Source organism: Canis lupus, chromosome 1 (assembly GCF_048164855.1).
Source record: "Canis lupus baileyi chromosome 1, mCanLup2.hap1, whole genome shotgun sequence".
NCBI lineage: Eukaryota > Metazoa > Chordata > Mammalia > Carnivora > Canidae > Canis > Canis lupus.
Genome location: NC_132838.1, coordinates 82,064,138 through 82,089,587, shown reverse-complemented (window position 1 = coordinate 82,089,587; position 25,450 = coordinate 82,064,138). Strand labels below are relative to the sequence as shown.

The 25,450-nt window shown below is 39.4% G+C and overlaps 1 protein-coding gene across 1 annotated transcript in view; it reads right to left on the bottom strand.

Moving 5' to 3' along the window:
• Positions 1-25,450, bottom strand: part of GNA14 (G protein subunit alpha 14) — a 185,927-nt gene that overhangs the window by 74,465 nt on the left and 86,012 nt on the right. Inside the window, exon 2 of the mRNA XM_072837686.1 lies at positions 8,508-8,692. Within this exon, the coding sequence (XP_072693787.1) occupies positions 8,508-8,692 (185 nt within the window). The remainder of the gene's footprint in view (positions 1-8,507; positions 8,693-25,450) is intronic.

Below are 25,450 nucleotides of genomic sequence, written 5' to 3'. Positions count from 1 at the left end.
AAGCTTTTAATACAGAAATGATGCTTTCTAGAATGTTTTGCCTAGGGTAATATTGCAGAGCTTAATAATCAGTTAAAAAGAAAATCTATGTCTAATAAATTCAAGAATCCAGAAGAACACATGTCTCCCTTGGCAGGACTCCAATATAAACCCAGGGGATAATTTATGTTTGTCACATATTTATGGCATTTCTTCATCAGCATCAGTGATGTAACTAACTGTTCAGTTCAGAGAAGGTAGGTCTGAGAAGAGTGCAGGGTCATCACACCATCACCTCTATACCATCAAAAAATGAGATGTAGCTCTACCAAGAGAAGTTGTGAAGGACTTCAGATCTAACAAGATTTAGCATCACCGAGGGCCTTTGTATTTTAGGATAACAAAGTTGGATGCAATTCAAAACTCAAGGCAAATATTTCACATGTTGGGTAAATGGATAGATGTTCAAATAGACTGATGGTCACATTAGTCTCTGGATTCTTTGCAACTTTGTGAGATTTCCCCCTTTTCACCAGATTTTTTATAGTATTTCCTTGGATGTGGTAGGTTCATATCTAGCCTTGAGGTGGGGGAAGAAATGAATATTTCAATGGTCAAATCAATCTCATTACTCTTCATTGGCCCCAAACCTTCCTCAACTTCCAAGCCAAACTGAATAGATAGTAGGGTTAGCTTTACCTATAATGGTGGTGAAGGAGAAACCCAGTTCTTGCTCCATCTTATTCTTTCCTGTTTTCCAAACTCTTACATTTCAAGCTCCAGGTACAGCAATTTTCACAATAAAGTCAGCACTGATTAATCAGAGAACCATTGGCACAAATGGAAAAATTCCAGCCCAGAATTTTGGTGGAGAATTACTTATTGTTGTTGTGACACTATCTAGAACTCCAAGTTCTTAGTAAGGAGAAAAATGTACCATGCAATTTTTAATATCCAATGGGACACAAAAAGAAAGAGACTGAATTTAACATTTGCCAAAGAAACAGCAACCCTGGGCTATCGCCAAAGTCTGAACATTGGCCTCCCTGTTCCCAGAAGCTCATGCAAAAGCTGACTTTTCAAACTGAATAAGGAAGTGGGACTGAAAAATATATTTAAACAGATGTTTTAAAAATTAGAAAATAAGAGGTTCTTAAAATACTTTAAGCCCTGAGAAACTTTTATATAAAAAGTGGCACTAAGTTGACCATTTCCACTTAACTGTGCCTGATTTCCTCACGTGAGTCTTTAATAGACCTACCTGGAAATTCAGGCCCTTGCCTTCTGAGAATGAAGTGAATCTGGAAGACTTATATACACCCAGATATGAAACATTATCAAAGCTCCTTTTGGTGTTAAAAAAAAAAAAAAAAAGTAATGTCCTGTGATCCTGCCCCATAAACACTAGACTTTAGGGCTTTAACGTGAAGTTGGATATTTAATGTTTAAGTTGTATACCTAGTGAATTGCCATCTCAATACATAAAAGTATCTATTAATGATGAGTAAAAATATTTAACGACTTAATTTCCTAGTGTAATTTCCTCCACTTAACAACATTGTAAGGAATTTTTCTTACAGATAGCATCTATACTTTGGGTGGATTATCAACCTAACCTGCATCCCTGATTCTTTACTGATTTTAAAAGAAATGATAATTTCTGTGTAAACAACAGTAGGAAAAAGAGGATAGAAAGCACCATTGCCATGACCTCCAGAGATTAAAATGAAGCTCCTTCTTCTCCTCTGACCCCCACCCAATCCCTGGAAGCTCTTGGCATGAGGCTGTGCTAGGCCCCCATAAAGCTCAAAGGAAACACAGAACCTGCCCTGAAATAATTTATGTCACCTGGAGATGCTACCGCCACAAAAGTCAACAAGGAAGCCAACACAGCTGAACAAAACAAACATCTTCAAGGACAGCCATTCAGTTTACCCTTGGGTGGAAATTAATTGGGTCATCACATGGAAAAGATTACCAGCAGTCTACCTCCCCATTATGGAAAGGGTGACAGTAGAATTCAGAGGTGTTCACACCTCCAAATAATGGTAAGATACTTTTATCAGTGGTTCTCAATCTGCCTAATCAGAAGCACTGGGGGAAGCTTCTAAAAGTTGATCTAAAAACTCAGGCTGCATTCCAAGAATATTTAGCCTTGACTCTCTGGGGTGGTACCTTGGGTGGCAGCAGCAAAACTCCCCAGGTGATTCCAATGTGCAGCCAAGACTGAGGATGATGGTTTCCAATGTCCTTTGTGTGATAAACCTAGCAGTCAGGAGCGGGGGATGTGGGTGCCAAAACTCAAGACACTGCAGGAACTGATGACAAAGGCATCCCATTACCCAAATGCAGGACCTGCAGAACTAGCAGAGGTCCCTTGAGTCAATTCAACAGCCCACCCCTAACTCTGTAATTCCCTCTTGGCAGGATGGCCCAATCCCATCCTCTCAACTATGCCTTGGAATTCAGCAAAAGCAACCAATGGAAGAATAAGAAGCTTTTGGAAGGGAATTTCAGAGCTCACACATTTAGAAACACTGAATCATAAATTAGGTACTTGGAGTGGAATGGCAGGCAAAACAGTCCTCTTACTGCTTAATTATTAACTCTACTTTTTAAAAATGTTTGTGTGATGAGCCCTTGCAATTAGCTGTGCATAATTACATGCAAATATGAGGTGACCCCAGTGTAGTGAAGAGCTTTCATATACAAGAGGGCAGGGAAGAAGCTGGGGTCTGATGCTGAAAAGCCTGTAGACATTTTTCCAGGGATCATTGACTATAGAACGAAAAGGCTTTTGAGAAGTCAGGCAGAGCTGTCCTTTGCCCTTGGGAAATGCTTAATCTACATTATCCACACAGATTCTGCAGAACCTTTAAAAGGATAAAAAAATATTTCCTTTACTGCAGGCCAGGCCTAGAATGAGAATTTCCCAAATTGGACACACTACAAATGGCAAAAAAAAAAAAAAAAAAAAAAAAAGAAGCTCTTCAGGCTTCAGTGAAATCATCACTAGTAAACATGAGTTATAAACTGACTCCAATTTAGGAGCCCTGCCACTGAGTGATTGCCTTTGTAATATTTATTCAAGAAGTCATAAATTTCTACTATGTGCCCATACGACACTCTTGAGAGACATTCACAAAAATTAAGGCTTATCAACACAGTGAGCAAACATATATGAATCATTTCTTTTTAAAAAAAATAGGCAAGGTATACAAAAATAATCTTTCAGGCTATAGTTCTTTTTTTTTAATATTTTATTTATTTATTCATGAGAGACACACAGAGAAAGAGAGGCAGAAGGAGAAGCAGGCTCCATGCAAGGAGCCCGACCTGGGACTCGATCCTGGGTCTCTAAATTCACATCCTGGACTGAAGGCAGTGCTAAACCGCTGAGCCACCGGGGCTGCCCTCAGGCTATAGATCTTAATTGAAAAAAAGTGTGGGTTACAAACCAAATTGCTGAACTAAATTCCTGATAAATTTCCTTTCATAAGCAGCCTATCAAGTAATAGGCAAAGTTTTTTTTTTAACAACCTGGCTAAGCAATAATATCACTAACATTTAAATAAGACCCTCTAGGGGTACCTGGGTGGCTTAGGGGGTAAAGCATCCAACTATTGATCTCAGGTTCATAAGTTCCAGCCCCACACTGAGCATGGAGCCTACTTGAAATACATACATACATAAATACTCCCCCAAATCACTTAATGCTCTTCTACATACTTTGAAGAAAGTGTTCCCACCTCTGAAAAAAACAGGATAATGGAATTAAATGGTCAATAATAAGCAACAAAAGGATTGCATGTCTGTGAAACAAAAAGCTATTTCAGGTTCTATTCCTCTCTCCTAACCATTTGTTTTGAGCAATGCAATATGCATCACGCAATACACGTGTGAAGGTAAAGAATACCTGTATCATGCTTCCTAAACTCATTATTTAATACATGAAGACTAATCATTTTATTTATTTTTTTTAAATTTTTATTTATTATTTATGATAGTCAGAGAGAGAGAGAGAGAGAGAGAGAGAGAGAGGCAGAGACACAGGCAGAGGGAGAAGCAGGCTCCATGCACCGGGAGCCCGACGTGGATTCGATCCCGGGTCTCCAGGATCGCGCCCTGGGCCAAAGGCAGGCGCCAAATCGCTTTGCCACCCAGGGATCCCTAATCATTTTATTATCTTATGATCTAAGCATGGCACTTTGTTACTGTTTCACATTTGGAATCAGGACTAGCCCATAGAAAAAATTATTCTACAAACAATGGAGAAGGAATGGATGACAATGACCTAAACAAGTAATAAAAGCAACAATTAGTCCATTTTTGTTTTTTGAACTTGCCCCAGTAATCTTGTGTTTCTTGAGTGCCATTTCATTTGTACACCACTCTCTTTTGCTCATGTTGGCTTAGGAAGTAGACAGAGCATGTGTTGTCTGCATTTAACATTTGGGGAAATGTAAGACCAGGGAGGTTACATGGCTTCCCAGAGGACTAGGGTGGGCAACCACAGCCTGTGGATGAAATCCACTCGAGGCCTGTTTTTGTATGGCTCGTGAGTTAAGAACAGCATTTACATTTTGCAAACAGTTTCCAAGTAAGCCCACTCATTCATTGATACCTCTCCTATGGGAGATTTTTTTGCACGATGACATCAGGGCAGAAAAGAGATTATATGGCCCCGAAAGCCAGAAATGTTTATTCTCTGGCCCTTTACAGAAAAAGATTGCTGACTCTTGCCCAAGACCCACAGGGGAGCCATGAACAGAGCCCAGATTTTTGGGAACTAATCCAGTGTTCTTTTTACTCACTCTTGTGCCTCTCCGTAAGCCTGTGGTTCATCCCAGGCATTTTTTTTTTTTTGAGGGATAAGAGGAAGTTTATGAAGCATAAATGTAGGTACTTGGAATAAAAAGAAAGAAGGCATTGAGAAGGGAGCCAGATACAGCAAATGAGGAGGAGACTGGAGGTATGTAACCTCAGCACAGACCATATCCAAACTCTTACCTGATTTAGATGATTTAAATGATGAGATTTGGAATCTTTTGAGTTGAGATTTTGGATTAGATTTGAGACAGAGTTCCTGCTGGAATGGGACAAATATATTTTGCATGTAGAATTAACATGACTTGGAGAGACAGAGGGCAGACTGTACTGGTTGAATAATGCCCCCCTAAAATTCACGCAAGCCTCATACCTCAGAAAGTAACTATTTGAAAATAGGGTCTTTGTAGGTATAATCAAGTTCTGATGAGGTTATCCTTGGGATGAGGGTGGGCTCTAATCCAATTACTGGTGTACTTATAGGAAGAGGGAAGTTTGGATGCAAAGAGGGGAATGCCATGAGAATAGAGTCATACAGGAGAGATCTCTCTGTGAGGACAGCAGGGACTGGAGTGACATGTTTATAAGACAAAGGGTTCCAAGGATATCCAGCACCACCAGAAGCTAGGAGAGAAGCATGAAACAGTAATTGGAACCAATCAACCTTGACTTCAGCCTTCTAGCTTCTAGAACTAGGAAAAGAATGTATTTTCAATTTAAGCCACTCTGTTTGAGGTACTTTGTTACAGCAGCCCTAGGAAACTAATGCAGATTAGTGGTCAAGTGGAGACCACTTAATTCTTTGAAGAAGAATTAAGGCCAAGAGAAAAGGAGAAAGTGGTGGAATGCCAAACCCTATAAAAATGTTTTTGTTTGGGATCCCTGGGTGGTGCAGCGGTTTAGCGCCTGCCTTTGGCCCGGGGCGTGATCCTGGATCCAGGATCGAATCCCACGTCTGGCTCCCGGTGCATGGAGCCTACTTCTCCGTCTGCCTATGTCTCTGCTTCTCTCTCTCTCTGTGTGACTATCATAAATTAAAAAAAAAAAAAAAAAAATGTTTTTGTTTAAAACATAAACTCAGAGTACCTCTAGAAGACCTTGATGGAAAACAAAATGAAACAGAAACCCCGAGACCCCAATTATTCAATCTGATTGGGTTTTACAAACAACTGTTGCCAAGATAAGTGGAATTGACATACATTTGAGCTTCTTCCTCCCAGTGGATGTTTGCAAGTCCATCCCCTAAGTTCCAGGCTTTTTCCCAACACCCCTCTATGAATGGGAAACAAAATGCCTTTTACAATGTAAGAAAATAGATTAACTAAAATCTCTGTAAAGACGTTCCTGACATACCTCTTTTCTGAAATAATCTGAAATTTCCACAGATGATCTAATTTTTAGAATACTTTATACAGCAGACCCTTGAACAATGCAAGGGTTGAGGGGCCTATCCCTGTGCAGTCAAAAATCTGTATAACTTTTGTCTCCTCAAAAACTGCCAAGATAGTCTATTAACACATATTTTGTATATCTATACTGTAGATATATAGTAAGAATACTATATACTGTATTCTTACAATAAAGAAGCTAAAGAAAATGTTTTTAAAAATGTTAAAACCATAAGGAAAATACATTTACATTACTATACACTTTCTATTAAAAAAATCTGTTTGTAAATGAACCTGGTAAACAAACCAGTGTTGTTCAAGGGTCAACCGTATGATTAAAAAAGAATTATACCCCTTAAAAAAAAAGATTTTATTTATTTATTCATGAAAGACACACACAGAGAGAGAGAGAGGCAGAGACATAGGCAGAAGGAGAAGCAGGCTCCCTGTGGGGAGCCCAATGTGGGACTCGATCCCAGGACCCTGGGATCACAACCTGAACCAAAGGCAGACGCTCAACCACTGAGCCACCCAGGTCCTCTATACTTTTTTTCCTGAGATCTTATTTATTTAATTGACAGAGAAAGAGAAAGAGAGAGCACAAGCAGGGGGAGTAGCAGGCAGAAGGAAAGGGAGAAACAGGCTTCCCATGGAGAAGGGAGCCTGATGCAGGATTAGATCCCAAGACCCTAGGATCATGACTGAGCCAAAGGCAGTCACTTAACTGAGTCACCCAGGTGCTGAATTATATACTTTTTTAAAAGATTTATTTATTTGAGAGAAAGAAAGAGCACGAGTGGAAACCAAGAGTGGGCAGCTCAACCAACTGAGCCACCAAAGTGCCCCAGAATTGTACACTTTCAATCAGATACAATATATGTATCAAAACCAAGGTATCATGGAACCATCACAGTCCCTTCTAGACTCTCCCAGTGGCTCAGTATGCACCTCTTACATTGCTTGGCACCAGATACACTAAAGGCTAATTCTCTACCCCACCCTGCCCCCACATACACATATTTTTCAGCATAACGTTCTTGAAGGTTGAAGTAAGATACATGCCTTCATTTCTACAAAAGTGTAAGGAAATGATAGTAAAAACATGAGGTTGTAGACACAATGGAAAGAAAGTCAAAAACTGGGCACATGCTATGTTCTTATGTAATTCAGTCACTGAATAATAAAAAATGTAGAATGACTGCTTTGAAACTCTTTGTAGATCATTTCTAAAAATATACATAAATATAAGTGCTACAAGTTCATGATAAAGTTGTCCTTGGGGGTCCACACTAAAGCCCATGCAATAATGGCATTTTAGCAGCTAAATTATTTTTAGTAGACCCACAAGAGACTTCTCTGAGACAGAATTTTCCTCTTTATCATGATGTCATGTTATATCTTGGTATCAGTTGTTTTAAATAAACTATTTCTGATATAGATTCTTAATGAACTCAGACATAGTTATTTTGCAATGGATTTGCCTTCCAATATACTGTATAAAATTTTATTTGCCGCCTCCTCCCACATTATTATTTTCATTATTTTCCAATGTTTTGAAACATAATTGTATTTTTAAATTTTATTTATTTGATATATACATAGAGAGAGAGAGTAAGTGCATGAGGTTGGGTAGAGGCCAGAGGAAGAGGGAGAAGCAGACTCCCCGCTGAGAAGGGAGCCCCACACAGGACTCAATCCCAGGCCCCGGGAATCATGACCTGAGGCAAAGGCAGACACTTAACTGAGCCACCCAGGTACCCCCAAAACATAATTGTATTTTAAATAACCAATGGTGATAGGAAAAGAAATGCCAGCTTTATACTAGTACTTTACGAGAATGCAACAGTAGTTGGGACATAAGCATTACTCTCCTAAACCATCACTTAGCTTCAAAAGAAAGAAAGAAAACCCACCAATTGTTCTGAGTGATCTACAGGGCATTTACAACACATTCCTAAGATTGGGAATTTCAGAAAAGCCCAAGATCTCAATTGTGCCAATGGAGAAATTAATGGGGTATCTTAGCTGTAAGAATCAACGTATAAGTCCTCCTTTTCTTAGCACCTAAAAAAAGCAATCCAAATGCCTGAGTTTCTGAATTCCAGGGCACTAGAGAATACCACAATACCCTCATGATGGAACTCATGCAGAAGACAGACTACAGAGCTAATTTTATCACACTGGGGTTTGAGCTCCAGAGCTTCTTTGGCCTCTGACCAAAACACTGTAAATCTTTCTGTCCAAAGACATATGCTACCTAGAGAAGGAAAACATGCATCCACAAGTAGGGCCAACACCCCTGTGGTGCTTTACCTTATTCTGCTCACACACATACTGTATCCTCAGGGTATCCATGGCTCTGATCATGGCTTGCATGGCGGTAAATATGTTCTGGTAAACCAGCTTCGTGAACCCCTTTCTATCTTCATCGCTGTAACCAGACCCATGGATGATTCTCATTTGCTTGATAAAGGTGCTTTTGCCACTTTCACCAGTTCCTAGTGAGACAAAAGAAGAGGAAAATACAGTCAGTGGTCTTTGAAAGGAGTACATTGGGAAATAAAGGACCTCTTGGCAATGTTGTTATTATGATGAATAGGTTGACTGGGTGAACTTGGGAAGGGTCTACCAGTACTAGTATCCTAGACCCCGGGCGGAGAGGTCCTTATCTTGTACCTATGCTTTAGAAGGCCTGAGGTATCTCCCACTTTCTTCCTCTCTCTCTCTCTCTCATTTACACATGGGCACGCGCGCACACACACACACACACACACACACACACATGCTTTATTAGGGGTAAATTAATGTCTCTGTCCCTTAGAGTAATTCCAACCACCAACTCTTGTAGCTAACACCATTTTGGCCCAAGGGAACTGCTCCCCCAACATCCCTTGCCCTAAGTTCCTTCTGATAATTGGCAACTGTGTCTGAAAGCACCAAACATTTGAGGGTTTCACCACTGCCAGTACTGCAGTGGTGGGGATGGAGGCTGCAGCAGAGCTCAGAGAGCATTTGAACAGTAGGATAAAAGTCTGATTCACCTGTCAATTCCCGCCTTTCAGATACACAAATACAAGTGATCCCTGAACAATCACCATCCTCAGTTGTGCCAATTGTCTGTATTCTTGCTTTTCCTCCTTTTCCAATTTGCACACAGCACCTCATGAGCAGTTTACAGTATAAAACCATTCCTACTTCTCTGAAATCTGTAGAGATGTCCAGACATAACATGTGAAATATGATGCCAAGACTTCACTTTAATATCAGACGGAGATATTGCTTGAAAAGATAATAATTATAGTGTAAATGAAAGATTTATATGATGAAATTAAAATATTTTTGTAACATTTTCTGTGATAATTTATTGTACCTAAAACTAATATAATATGTCAATTATAGCTGAATAAAAGAACAGATAATTTATTGTATAAGATCCTATTACTATGTTTGTATTCTTGCTCCTCCTCCTACTTCAATTTGTAGTTCAGGAGCTCCTCCAAATTCACAACCACGTGTTATACTTGTGGTCCATTTTCAACTGTCAGTATTGCTTTAAGAATTTTGTAACAGGGACACCTGAGTGGCTCAGCAGTTGGGTATCTGCCTTCGGCTCAGGTCGTGATCCCAGGATCCGGGATTGAGTCCCATGTCAGGCTCCTGCAGGGAGCCTGCTTCTCCCTCTGCCTGTGTCTCTGCCTTTCTCTCTCTCTCTCTCTCTCTCTCTCTCTGTCTCTCATGAATTAATAAATAAATATTTTTTTAAAAAGAATTTTGTAACAATTCTGGTTGAAATGCCTCCAGCAGGGTTAAGTTTCTTCAAACTGAAATTAATGAGAAATTACCTCAGAACTAAAACGATTCAAGATAAGTTGTAACTTTGAATGGGTGAACTGTACAATAGGTATATTTTAACAAAGCTATTGCAAAAAGGTTGTCTCAATATTCGTCAAAAGAACACAAATTGGTAAGAGGATAGAACATATTGATAGTAGTTTGTTAGTTTGATTATAACCCATAGCTATTTGGACTTGTGGGATGTGGGTCCCTATGTAGACTCTTTTTTTTTTTTTTTAATTTATGATAGTCACAGAGAGAGAGAGAGAGAGAGAGAGAGAGGCAGAGACACAGGCAGAGGGAGAAGCAGGCTCCATGCACCGGGAGCCCGACGTAGGATTCGATCCCGGGTCTCCAGGATCGTGCCCTGGGCCAAAGGCAGGCGCCAAACCGCTGCGCCACCCAGGGATCCCCCTATGTAGACTCTTGCCTGAATCCTGTAAACATCAGGGTAGGGCCTATCACAAGGGCCCTGAGAAATACTTAGAGACTTGTTCAATTTTTCCACATGGATAGTTGAGATACAACTGTTAGTGTTTGATAAGATTTTTCCTTGCAAGAAAAAAAATGTTCCTTTAGATTGAACTTTTCAGAATAGAAATCTGCTTTTTGTCTATCTCTTCACCCTCATTCAAAATCCTGAACAGTTACCTTCCCAGTCTACTCAGGAAGACAGACAAATCTCCTCACTATGGCCACCATGCCTGTGTGGTCTGGCCCCTGGGTCTTCACCAGCCTCTTCTCATATGTGCTTTCTCTACCTTCTGCCTTCTGGCACACAGGCCTTCTTGTATGTCCTCCCTTCTCGCTGCCTTTGCTCATGCTCTGCATATTCCTGGAATGGTCTTCTTTGGTCCCATTTGCCTTGGCTTTTGGTCTGGCCTCCCTAATGAGGTTAGGTTCCCCGACTGGAAGCTCTCATGATACTAATTGTAGCACATGTTCTAGTTGCACTTCTGTCCATTAAAGTCATTCTGCATTTCACACGTGTCTCTCCTACCAGTCCCTAAGCTCCATAATGGGAGACGGGGGCCATGTTTGTTTTTACTCACATTGTCTCCCCTTGTATCAGCTATATTGTCTGAAACTTGGCATGTGCTTAATAAACTCTTAAAATACTTTTTTAAAATTGTGGCAAAATATACATATAGTTTACCATCTTCATCATTTTTAAGTGTTAGGTACATTCACAATATTATATAATTATCAGAACTCTTCCTCCTGCATACACATTAAACAACTCCCCCTTACTCCCTGCTCTGGCTCCTAAGGACCACCATTCTATTTTCTGTCTCTATGAATGTGACTACTTTAGATATCTCATATAAGTAGAATCACACAGTATCTGTCTTTCTATGGCTGGCTTATTTTACTCACATAATGTCCTCAAGGTTCCTTCAAAATGTTGCATGTGACAGGATTTCCTTCCTCTTAAACACCTGAATAGTATAGCAGTATTTTTTGAGTATGTTATAGTAATTAAGAATATACCCAGTCTCAACTCCCCTACCCAACTACAAGTATGGGTGACAAGGTAGGTTATAATCTCCCAACCATCCAATGAGCTCTGTAAGTACCATGACTTCAACCACAGCAGGAACCACCACAAAAAGTGGTCAAGCAGGAGACTTATCCGGATTCTTTGTGACCCTTTCTGGGTTACTCATCCTTCCCAATATTGATGACTATTCAAATAGCTTGTATAAAATAGCCCCCACATGGTGACTATCTCCTTTCTCTCTCGAAACCACCCTACAAGGTTTGTACTGTCACTTTTGTTTTACAGATAAGAAACCTGGCACTCACCAATGTCCCTCAACAGATGAATGGATGAAGAAGATGTGCATACACACATATATATGCACACACACATATACACACACAATGGAATATTACTCAGCCATCCAAAATAATGAAATCTTGCCATTTGCAATAATATGGATAGAACTAGAGGATATCATTCTAAGTAAAATAAGTCAGAGAAAGACAAATACCATGATATCATTCATATGTGTAATTTAAGAAACAAAACAGATGAGCACTCAGGAATGGAAGGAAAATAAAATAAGATGAAAATTGAGTGGGAGGCAAACCATAAGAGATGCTGAACTCTAAGAAACAAACTGAGGGTTGTTGGATGTGAGATGGGTGGGGGGATGGGGTAACTGGGTGGTGGGCATTAAGAAGGGCACTTGATATAATGAGCACTGGGTGTTACATGCAACTGATGCATCACTGAATTCTACCTCTGAAACTAAAAAAAAAAAAGAAAAGAAAAAGAAACATGGGATCAGAAAAGTTAAGTAGCCTCCACAAAACCATACCATTAGCAAGAGAAAGACAGGGCTTTATTCAATCAGACTAATGACAGACTCTTGTCAGGGAAAAAAAAGTCAGGATCATGACCAAGAGGACTTAGGTATCCTGGTCTAATGAAGACAAATGTGAGGTTCACAGCCACACATTCAATCCAGGCACTGGCAGAGCCATTATTTTGTAAACACACGCTGCAGAGGCTCAAGAAAGAACCCTCAGACAGGTGAGTGTTCTTACAAGCGGCCTCACTGCTATCTCATGTCACCTCCGGAGGCAGAAAAGGTGGGTGCTCTCTTCTTATGTCAGAGATGAGCAAACTGACTATGAGTCAGCAAAAAAGGCAAGGTTGGTGCCAGTTCAGAGCTGGAGCTAGAAGCCACACTGCCTGTGCCTTAGCCTTCAGGTTTACCAAAGATATCACCTCCCCTGAAGGAATCTTTTCCCCCCTCCACCCCCTCGAGTCAAGCTAACACTTAGTTTGGGGCTAACACCTGGGACACCCTAGTCATACCCCCTAATTGCTTGTTTGCGAATCTCCCACTACTTAGTCCAGCAAGGGTAAAGCTTGAGAGTCATGTATTTGGGTACCATGAACACTGCCTGCTGCGTAGTTGGCTGTCAAAGAATGACTAAATGCAGGTATGAATGGAACAAATATGAGAAGTCACAGTGCTCTTTTATAGGTCTTATATTATGGTCAATCACATAAAAATAAGATATGAATTGTCTAGAGGATTGCAATAACACGAGGTGTCCCTGAAACCACCATTTCATAATGACTCTTATGCTGCCCAAATTCCATACAATACAGAGAGGACCTGTGGGAACTGTATACTGTTTGAACTTGGTCCAAAGTCCCATATTACATTCGATCTCTGCTCTTACAGATCCTGGGGTCCCTGAGTCTCCTTTAATCTATGATGCTGCCATGCATTCTTCTATTCTACCCCAGCAGGATGGATTGACCCATGGTCCAGTACTACCTTATCCCAAGCAAATACTAATCCTTCTGCATTTTAATTAGCAAATACTAATTAAACTGATGAAACTGATATGAAAGGAGAGATTATGTAAGTATCTTGAGGCAAGCTGCGATTTTGGCCCTGAGACCAGAAAAATCACTTAAGACTCAGCCCAAAGTTCTACCAAGATAAAGAACATTTGTCATTATAAAGACCGTTCACCTACAAGAGATTAAAGCCAACCCCACCACCAGCCCCAAACATTGAAACATTTATTAAAAGTCATTGCTTTTTGCTTTTAACAGGGAACATTTCAAAAAGAATTGTTAAAAATGATTTTAAATATTAATAAGATAAACTTATTTGACAAATATCAATTTTTTTAATATCAATATTTTAAAATATTCTTCAGTTCTATATTGTGGTTATTTGAAGAATAAGAAACCAAATACGGAGAAAAAAATTCACATTAAAGGCAAAAAAGAGAGATTGAAAGACATGCTTCAGTAGGGGCTGAGGTCCAGAGAACAGTCTCAGGAGGGGAAGCTCCACTGCCTCTCATGTAAGCCGCAACACAACCCAGTTAGAACTTTCTCCAAAAAGGAAACTGAAAATTAGATTACATGGTTTACTTAATCTTTGTCCAAGTTTGCTCAGCTTGGAAGGGTTGGGTCTTGGGTCTACATTCAGGTCTGTGTTGGTATGCACACTTCCCATGATAACACCATGTGGTAGTTTTACACTGAGTGTTTCCCCAAATAAATGGGCAAGTCCCACCCTCTTATCATTTTAAGTATTGTCTTCTTCTGGTACCGACACTGCAACACTCGGGACTTTATCTTGAATTCTTCAGAGCTCTGCTCTAAATGAGATGTTTCTAGCAGAAGATGGGGGCAAGAGAGGGGAAACGTGGGGTTCTCTGGTGACTGGGACCCACAGGACCAATAGATTCAAGCTAAGGACCTAAGCTGAGTTTCCTCATTTGTTCTCAGCAGAAATTCAACACTGTCTCAAACATTGAGTACAACTATTAATTCTGTGCAAGTAAGAGAAAGATTTAAAGGATATGATTTTTAGAATGAAAATTATCAGTGACTGGGGGATCAGGTGACTTAGCTTTTACTTCCCGCCTAATCACGTTTTAGCATGTGTGGTGTGAGTCAGTAGCATGGGCTACTCTGCTTTGTTTGTCTCTCTATGAGGACTCTCTCTGGGCTTCCCTCACAAAATCACCATGCTACAACAGATAGCGAAGACAACCTGAGCCCTCACCCAGGGAGCAGCTTTTTAGTTCACAGGGAGGGGGAAGCCTTTGGTAGGAAGGTAAACTTTGGTATCAGGTTACCAAGGGATTCAATTAGAGGTGACTGGGGAGGGTGGAGGAGGGGCAGAGATGGGGAGTCAGGGAGGGGACCAGAGACTGGAAGGACTTTCACTCCTGGACCCAATGCTGCTAAAACACCAGATGGGCAAAGGAGTAAAATTACTTCCATTTCTAGATTCTGTTCCAAATATTAATAAAATAAATGGCTCTTTTCCCCATTTAGTGTTTACTTCAATGTTTTCATATTTAGAGAAAAAAATCCAACAATGTTTATAAGTACTTTTAAACTTTCACTAAGTTTGAGGTTCTTGCTCACCATTATCCTACTACAACTGTCCTCTGTAATAAAACCAAGAGGCAACTTCTTGGTAAGCCACTCTGGTCAGTTCCAGAGATTCCCACTCCCCTAGAAGCTCCAGGATCAGTTCTCTGCCCCCTTGCTCTCTGGCTCAAACTGCTTCTCAAGTAAGGCTGAATACTTCCAAGTCTCTCACTGTAAAGCTCTGCCTGGGCACTCTGCCTCTCCCCAGCTCCTTAAATAGGAGTTATTTCCTTTCCCAGAATAGCCACTCAAAAAGTGGCTAAACTGAACACACATAGCTTGCTTCTTTAGCATGCTTAGCATATACCATATGTGTTCTGTTTCATATAATTTGTGTTCTATTTCAAGTTAAAACCCACCCCCACAGGCTTCTAGCTCTCTGTGGGGGAAGGGTATGCACCTTTGACCTTGCAGGGTTGCAGGCTATCCTAGGAGACTCTTGCCCCTGACATTTACTTAATTATTCTCTCCAAAACTCCAGAATTTGTAATATCCATCTTGTGATTTTTTTTTACCACACTAATATACCACCTGTATGATTTTTTATTATTTAGAAAAATCTTTTACTCAAATAAGCTTGTTATGAAAGGAAATATAAATATTATAAGTGAAAAACCAATACCACTTGCCATAATGAATCTAATTAAATGTACTATAACAAAGTAAGACTTCAGCAATATTCCATCTAAGAACATCTTGTCTACCAGTGATCCAGGTATCATGCTTTAGGTAAGTAATACGCACAAATTACTATCCCCTGTATGTGATATTTGCCCTTTTACTTGAAGGAAACTCCCCCTCTTTTTCCTCTAGAGACTTCTGGAATTCTACACATGAATCTCATCCAAATACAAAATTGAACAACAACAACAAAAAAAAAAACACAAAAACTGAGGGTTAAAACTTATGTTACTGAAAAGGGGCCAACAAAATGTCTTAGCACTAAAATTCTAAACTCTTTCTGAGATTTGAGAAAGCAATGTGAGATTCAACTTTCAGTTTAACTTTAAATACACAGAAAGGCTCATGGGAAAAAAAATTTGCTTTTTAGGAGCCAAGAAGGAACAGAGGCCAAAGCAAAATAAATTCTTTGCAAGTGATAGACCAAGGACATCTGAACAGTAGGCCAATTGTTTTAAAGTTCACCTACAATCTTTTGTAAAGACAGCTTCCCCAAGAGCCAAAGCAAGGAGCTGATAAAGCTTCTCAGATGGGCAGAGCCGTCTCCAATACTCTGGGATGTTTTCTGAAACCATCTGTGAGAAGCCATTGTTTTTTTGTTCAGCTTTACAGAAGACAAAAACAGAAGAAAATGTAAGTCAAAACATAAATGGGGACACAATTCTGGATGTTGGTGTAAATGATCTGAGACCTACAGGCAGACAAGAGTGTGGACCTACTGATGTGATTGGCAGGCTGGCTCTATGGGGCCTTATTTCTCTTGTTCTTTTTTATCTCTGAAGCCAAAAACACAGTACACAGTAGTAACCTAATAAATACTTGTGAATGGGTATCTATTGACTAAGATAACCAGGATGATCACAATTTCGAAAAGCAATAGGAAATAGGTTTGTCTGGCCAAGAGAAGATTCAGGACTTGGATGAGTCCATTGAGTAGACAAAACAACCCCACACAGGAGCAGGGATCCTGCAGCTTGCCCTTTCTGATGAGGACAAGCAAGACCTGGTGCCAGCCAGGCAGGGAGGCTCAGATTCCATATCAGGGTTTCCTGGTAATGGGATAAATGAGTTAAAATTCTTTTCATCAAATCTTTAAGCAAGACCAGTTTTCAGCAGCAAGGAGGGCTGCCCCAGGAGAGTGTCTGGACTTGGGGTATTATGGTCCCTATAACTCAGAGCTGACCTTGGGCAGCAGCCACCCCACATACAGTCCTAGTTCATGTTATCCTCAAGTTACTGATGGATGACAGAATCTGGCTAATACTGGGAAAACTTCCAAATAATTTCTCATCACAACATTGGAATGAATGTTTGTGTTCCCCCAAAATTCATCTGTTGAAAACCTAATGCCCATGGTGATGGTATTAAAAGGGCCTTTGGGAGGTGATTAGGTCATGAGGATAGAGCCTGCATGAATGAGATTAATGCCTTAATAAGAGAGACCCCAGAGAGCTCCCTTGCCCCTTCCACCATGTCAGGACATAAGGAGAAGTCTGCAAACTTGAAATGAGTGCTCACCAGAACCAGACCTATGCTGGCATCCTGATCTCTGACTTCTTGCAGAAATCTGGGAAGATGCATTTTTAACCAGAACTCCAAGGGTTTTAGTAGACCCATCCACAAGCCCTTTAAGAAGCCCTTTTCTCCAGGGCTCTTCTGAGGGCAACACCCACTAATATCATCTACCTGGGACAGGAATGCTCAATTTTTATATCCTATTTGATTTAATTGGTAGGTTTTTACACCAAGTTCCAATTTAATTTCTGCATGGGTAAAAGATCCCCATGGGAGCTCTGTTTTTCAATTGCTAGAGGGAAAACATTTTTTAGAGTGTCGTGAATCTTTATGACGACAAGTCAGTCCTGTCTGCTTCTGTCCAACCCCCACGTCACCATCACAACCATGTCACCTTCTCCAGCTTCTGTACTTGCAAACACAAGAGGTGCTACTTTTCACCATAAAAGGGAAGCAGCAATGTCCTAGGAACAGAGAAATGGAAATAAGTGAAGACAGGATTCATAGCTGTTCTCTCAACAGAAGAGGTGAATATAGGGCTTTTGAAACAAAGAAAAGGGAAGCTGCAAGAAATTAAGTGAGGAGGTTCAGTAAACAGTTTGAGATTTTTTTAAAAACCTGATAATAAAACAATGGGGAATTCAAAAGATGCTGTATTATATTTTATAGTTTTTCTGTTTCACAATAACCTGCAAAATCTTTTTTTTTTTTAAGATTTTATTTATTTATTCATGAGAGACACACAGAGAGAGAGAGAGAGAGGCAGAGACACAGGCAGAGAGAGAAGCAGGCTCCATGCAGGGAGCCCGACGTGGGACTCAATCCCGGGTCTCCAGGATCAAGCCCTGGGTCAAAGGCAGACACTCAACCACTGAGCCACCCGGGCTGCCCACTGAGCCATCCGGGCTGCCCGCAAAATCATCTTTATTGACTCACGAGAAGAGCAGAATTCCAAACAGTTCCAGTGGCAAGTCTTGCCATTTGATGTCATCTTTGGGCCTTATTTTGATCAAGAAGGTATTTAAGTTCAAACATGACTTCTGAGTTCTTATATCAAGACAAAGCTAAAAAGTCATGCTAACAATTGTAATCACAAAGAATTTTTTTTTTTAAAGATTTCACTGGAGACAGAGAGATAGAGAATGAGTGGGGTGAGGGGTAGGGGGAGAAGGTGACTCACCATTGAGCAGGGAGCCCAATGTGGGGCTTGATCCTGGGACTCCAGGATCATGACCTGAGCCAAAGGCAGATGCCCAACTGACTGAGCCACCCAGGCACCCCGGTAATCACAAATAATTTTTGAATAATTATTTTTATGATTTCAAGTATCAAAAACCATGTACTTCTCCTAGTTGTCATAAGAGTATTTTGAAGTTCAAATGCAATGGGAAAACAAGTCTAACTTTCACTCTAAATTGAATTATTTACCCCGACAACCAAATTTCTATAGTTTGTTTTAAATGTGATATTCTTTAAAAATTCCATAAAATGTATTTACCTTAGTATTAACTGCTTTATGTCAAGAAACAGTTTTCATTGATTGCTGTAATTGATCCCTTGTATGTAGTCACATGATCTAGCAGTATTAGCTACTTACCAAACATTATAACTAACCCTTCCATAGAGTTACCCAATTTTGTTCATTCTGTACCAATAGCTCATCTGTGTAAGATTCTGGAAAACTAACACAATATACAGAATCTTAATAATCAAATGCTTGTTGGTGAGAAAATTCTATTTTGGAAAATGCCCTGGACATCAATTACTTTTCCCTAAAAATGGAAAACTATTCAAATAAACTCTATGGCTGACAGCTAAAATATTAGCAATTTCATTAGAAATACAACCCATTTCACTTGTAAAGGAGGGTCATGAGATCCCTTCCTGCTCCATGATTTTGACTCATCATTGTTTTACTTTCCAAAAACACAAATTGTAAGCATTTTCATAAATGGTTTTAGAATCTTCCGCTGTTCACCATGCATCCTGAAAATTAACATTTCCCCCCATTCTTACAGAAATGTTCACTAAGAAATCATAACACCTGGGCACAGATAAGACTTTGGCCTCTCAACCTTTGAAAGAATATGAGGAGTAATTTTTTTCAAGTTTTAATTTCAATTCAGTTAGTTAACATACAGTGTAATTTTAGTTTCACAGGAAGAATTGAGTGATTCAACACTTTTTTTTTTTTTAAGTCTTTATGCTCAGCTTGGAGCCCAACACAGGGTTTGAACTCATGACCCCGAGATCAAGACTTGAGCTGAAATCATGAGTCAGATGCTTGACTGATTGAGCCACCCATGTGCCTTTGGTTCAACACTTTATACGATACCCCATGCCCGTCACAAGCACTCCTGAATCCCCATCACCTATTTAACCCACCTCCCCTCCAGGAACCATCAGTTTGTTCTCTATATTTAAGAACCTGTTTTCTGGTTTGCCTCTCTCCCACTCCATGTTCATATGTTTGGTTTCTTAAATTCTACTTATGAGTGAAGTCATACAGGTTTTATCTATGAAGAATAAGTGAACACTCAAATGTTTAACACTACAGTGAGTTTCACATGAAAATTTGTTCTTGTACAAGTCACCATCGTCTGAAAGTTTGATTTTGTTCATGTTGATAAAAAAAGAAAGAGCCCAGCAAAGACAAAAATTACTTAAAGGAAAATAAAGAAGCACTTAAAAGAGAATGCATTTAAAATCATCAGGCTCTGGGGCACCTGAGTGGTTCAGTTGGTTAAACATCGGCCTTTGGCTCAGGTCATGATCTCAGGGTCCTGGGATTGAACTCTGCATTGGGCTCCCTGCTCAATGGGGAATCTGTTTCTCCTTCTCCCTCTCCCTCTCCCCCTCCCGCACTGCTCTTTCTCTGTCAAATAAATAAATAAAGTCTTTAAAAAAATACAAAATAAAATAAAATCCTTATGACCCGGTAAGAGCAGTCAAGGAGGGTAACCATTTTGAAACACCAAAGCATTTTGCTAAAATAGCAGCAACTCCCTGATCTACTCTTCTTTCCATCCCCTCCCACCCCAAAGATAAATTTAAATGAAAATAAATTGTTAAATAAAAGTGTAGTTACATGTAAAATAATATTAAGAATGAAAACTATAGCAGCATTATTTGCAATATCCAAGATATGGAAGTAGCCCAAATGTCCATTGATTGATGAATGGATAAAGAAGATATAGTGTGTGTGTGTAAATACATACACATATATGTGTATATATATATACATATATACACATACACACAATGGAATATTACTCAGCTATAAAAAGGAATGAAATCTTGCCACTTGCAACTACATAGGTGGAGCTAGAGAGCATAATGCTAAGTAAAGTAAGTCAGAAAAAGACAAAAAAAAAAAGAAAGAAAAAGACACACCATATGATTTCACTCATATGTGGAATTTAAGAAACAAAACCAACAGGTAAAAGGGAAAAAATGCAAGATAGATGGTCAAAGCAAGAAATAGACTCTAAATTATAGTGAACAAACTGTTAGTTACTGGGGGGGGGGTGGGGCGTAGTAGGGCGGGTTAGATAGGTGATGGGGATTCAGGAGTGCACCTGTTGTGATGAGAACTAGGTGATACACGAAATTCGTAAATTACTATATTGTATACCTGAAACTAATATAACACTGTATGTTAACCATAAAACTTAGAGTAAGAAATAAATTAAAATAAAAACTTAATTAAAATAAAATAAATAAAACTTAGAGTAAGTAAAGAAATAAATAAAAAACCTAGAGTAAGTGAAAGAAATAAATAAATACTTAAAATAAAAACTTAGAGTAAGTAAAGAAATAAATAAAAAACCAAAGGAATTCTGAAACTGTAGGGCCTTAAAAGTACAATGCACTATCACTACGTTGGATAAAAATATTAGAAAGTTATTCCCTTTTAAAATAAAAACTTAGAGTAAGTAAAGAAATAAATAAAAAACCAAAGGAATTCTGAAACTGTAGGGCCTTAAAAGTACAATGCACTATCACTACGTTGGATAAAAATATTAAAAAGTTATTCCCTTTTAGTTCTTTTCACCATTTTGGCAGAACATGGTATTAGTTTTATTCAGACTTAAGTAGATATGCAAACAGGTATATAGTGATGTTCAGTCCACCACTGTGATCAAAAGACATATATTTACCTTTGAAAGGTCTAAGAACAAAAGGGTTAAGTAACAGTTGTATACTGGCAAGGTGATCAAGACTGAAAACTCAGGCCACATCATTTTTGCCTTCCTTCCTCTCCTGCAATGGTCTGCCAATGTCCAACTCCTCCTCACACTGCTCCAGCATCATTTTTTCCACAAGTCCCCAGAATTCCCAGAGAGTCATAACAGGAAGAAGAGAATGAGTATTTCTATTTCCATATCACCACTGTTACATTTATCATGATGTTCATATGTCTACAAGTATTCAGTAGTCTGTAATTTCCCTTAGTTCAAGAACTCTCTTCTACCTTTGTATCCCAGGACCTTGGACAACACTTGCCATAGAGTAGGTACTCAATAAATGTCTGAATATTTGAAGAGTTACCTAGTATCATGTTCCCTAGCATCCCTTATCTGATAACTACACAGCCTTGGAATCTTTACTACCATTCAATTCAGAGGGGCCTTTCTCAACATAAATGAAATACCTCTTCTTGCTATAATTCTCCTCTCAACCCCTAAATCAACAAACAAGTTTGTGCCTACTCAACTCCCAAGTTATCATCAAACTTTTGGCTTCATTCTCTGAAAAAAAAAAAATCCTTGCTGGTGCACAATTGTGAATCAGGGAAGAGCACAGTCCAATTCAGGATGTGCTTAGAGTCATTTCAATCATGATTTACTGAGCACATAGTAAGTGCCTAGGCTGGGCACTAGTTCTAGGGCACAAACCTCCACCCATGTGGGGAAGGCTAACCCCTTGGTTTCCTTTCCTCCAAGCCAAGATTCTTTTGAGCGTCAACCTCCCCAAAACTATTAGCTCTAGAATGATTTTTTAAAAAGATTTTATTTATTTATTCTCTCTCTCATGAGAGAGAGAGAGAGAGAAAGAGAGAGACAGACAGAGAGAGAGAGAGAGAGAGAGGCAGAGACATTGGCAGAGGGAGAAGCAGGCTCCATGCAGGGAGCCTGATGTGGGACTCCATCCCAGAACTCTGGGATCACGCCCCGAGCTGAAGGCAGGCACTTAACTGCTGAGCCACCCAGGTGTCCCTACTCTAGAATGATTAAGACTAAAACATTAAGGTAATTTTTCAATGTGGCTTTTACTGATATCCAGAGAAGTTACTTAAATAGGTATATATTTAGTTTCCAAGGGACAATTTAATGATTCATAAGTAGTAACAATCTCCAACCCCACTCATCAAGCTCTGTTTGTGGAAATAGGCTTTCAAAAACTATCTAGACTTTTTTTATCCCAGGATGGATTACAATGACCAGGATGATCATGTCTTCCAGTTGCCTAAGACCAGTCCTAGTTTATACCTGTTGTCCCTAGGTAATTATTAATAGCATCCTTTTTCATTCTCAAATGTGTTCTGGCTTAGACAATAAAGTATTTGATCATCTTAGTGTAACTGTCATAGGGGGTTGAGAGACACCTGACAGCACCTTCTGACGTTATAACTCTAATTTATTGTTTAGCCCAAGGTAAGAAAACTTATCACTAACCAGCTTTCCCTTTTCATAAGCCTCCACTATAACAACAACAACAACAACAACAACAACAACAACAACACCCAGCTTTCCAGTAAAACAAACATGTTTCTTATACTGGAAGGATATACTTTTTGACATTGCTGTAAAACTAGCTCAACAATGTTACCCAACTAGTTGCCTTGTTACACAGTGGGAAAATGTATGCAAAAGAGGTCAACTAAACAAAATCTGTATATGGGTTGGCGATTATCTCTATTAATTATATATATATATTTATGTTTATGTTTATATATATATATTTCCAGTGACCTACTTATGAAGAAAAAATATCTTTCCACCAAAAGCCAATTTGATGTCTCTTCCAAGGCTATAATTAAACATATGAAAGAAATTGTTACTCTCATTTCTTGTTCTATCAACACTGCTTTGCTGTGATAATAACAAGGCTTAGTCCTCTAAGGTGAGGGGAAGCAAAAAAAATCATTTGAGGACTATTTTCATCTTACCCCAAAGACACACGAGTTCTTAAAGTTTTTATTTTGGAATGATGGAGATAGCACAATGACAGAATAACTATAACCAGGTGCTTCATTTCGGGTTGAGTATTTTTTCTTAAAGCTAAAGGGCCTATCTTTCTGGAATCTTAGATTTTTATTCATGTATTTATTTATTTATTTATTTATTTTTTTTATTTATGTATTTATTTTTAAGTAGGCTCCATGCTATGCATGGAGGCCTTGAACTCATGACCCTGAGATTAGGACCCAAGCCAAGATCAAGAATTGGATGCTCAACCAACTGAGCCACCCAGGTGCCCCTGGAATTCTAGATTTTTAATGGACTAATCAACTATGTGACTTTAGACCAAGTACTTAAACTCTCTGAACCTCAGTTTCCTTATCACTTAAGGGGGCAGAATAATACCACCTGTCATTATTTGTTCTAAGAATTAAAGTCACTTTAATTCTAGAAAACAATATTTATATATTATTTATTATAATATGTGGTGCTAACTGCGGAAGTAGAAAGAGACAATATGGTGGTTTGGAAGACTGAATGCATCTGCAAGACAAATTTAGAAACAAAAATTATAACCTTTCAGACCTGGACATTGGTGTCATTTTTAATAATGGGGAAGTTAAGGAAGCTGTGCCTATATTCATTTCCTAGGCTGCTATAACAAAATACCATAGACTGGGTGACTTAGAACTATAAAAATCTATTCTCTCACAAAGGCTTCTGAGGAGAAAATCTCCTCCTGACTTCTGGTGGTTGCGTACAACCCTTGATGCTTCTTAGTCTGTGGCAGCTTAACTCCCATCTACCTCATTGTCTTCACTTGGCCATCAGTCCTCTGTGTCTCTGTGTCCTAATTTCACTCATAAGGAGACTAGTCATAATGGATTAAGGGCTCACTCTAATCCAGTATAACCAAATCTTGACTTAATTGCATCTGCCAAGACAGTATTTTCAAATCAACTCACATTCATAGATTCCAGATCATCACAAACTGGGGGCACTCTAGTCAACCCAGCTATCTGTTTGAGAAACATCATAAGCTCAACACCCCAAGAAACTCCATGCAATAATTACTGGTAGGATTTTACAGAAATTTAAAGGACACTAGGGGATGCCTCCATATTTTCTAAACATAGGAAATCTTTTATACTTTCAGCATGAAAGATTAAAGGGCTCTTCATTGTTTCCACTTGTCTTACCCACCATTTGGAATGTTTCTGGGATGCTCAAGAATTTTCTCCTCATAGTTTTTGCCCTGACACTTGTGATTTATGTGAAACAACCTCTTTCACTAAAGTTACTTTATTAGAAGTAAATGTGGGCGAACAATTAAGATTCTGCAGCAATGTGGCAACACTTTAATTTCATCATCAACAAGCCCAGAAGTTTATCCAGGGTCCGATTTCTGATTCTCATGTTATTTGGACAAACCATCCAACTTTTAAACTTTCAGTGCAAATGTCTTTTGATAAGGCATACATTTGAGAAGGCATACAAACTCTCCCACATTCTATCCCTAGTCCCCACTGTCTTACACCAGGTCCCGTCACTCATTTATGGTATCTACTAGAGCCCTGGAAGCAGGAGTTTGCAAGCCCTGAACTCCGTTTTCTCATAACCTTATGGCCCTGAAATGAGCTCTCCCCACCCCAGCTACGATCATCACTTTACTCCATTTCACCCCAAATCCCCTCACTTGACAATCATGGGGCTAACCATTTTCCCTTGTTATTCAGTTGTTTTGTAATTATTCTCAGTTCAGTTTTTGTCTCTCCCACAACTAGATTAAAAATAGCTTTGTATTTTGTATCCTCCCACAGCACCTAGCCTAACAATCTGCACAGAACAGACATTCAAATGCGTGCTGGCTAAAAACCAATGGCCAGCAAGACAACATCCTGCTATTATTCTTATCTTCCAGGGCTCAACACAGTGCCAACCTTAGAGTTAGAGAAGCTTCCAACTATAGAGGGCCTTGTTCTGAACCTCATTCATCCCTCACTGACCAATCGAATGGAGGCTCTAGGACCAAGGGGACTTATAGTCCATGTCCTCTCCCCAGCTTCACAGCCATGCTCCAAGCACTTAATAACCTGGAATTCCACTAGCCTTGGGTC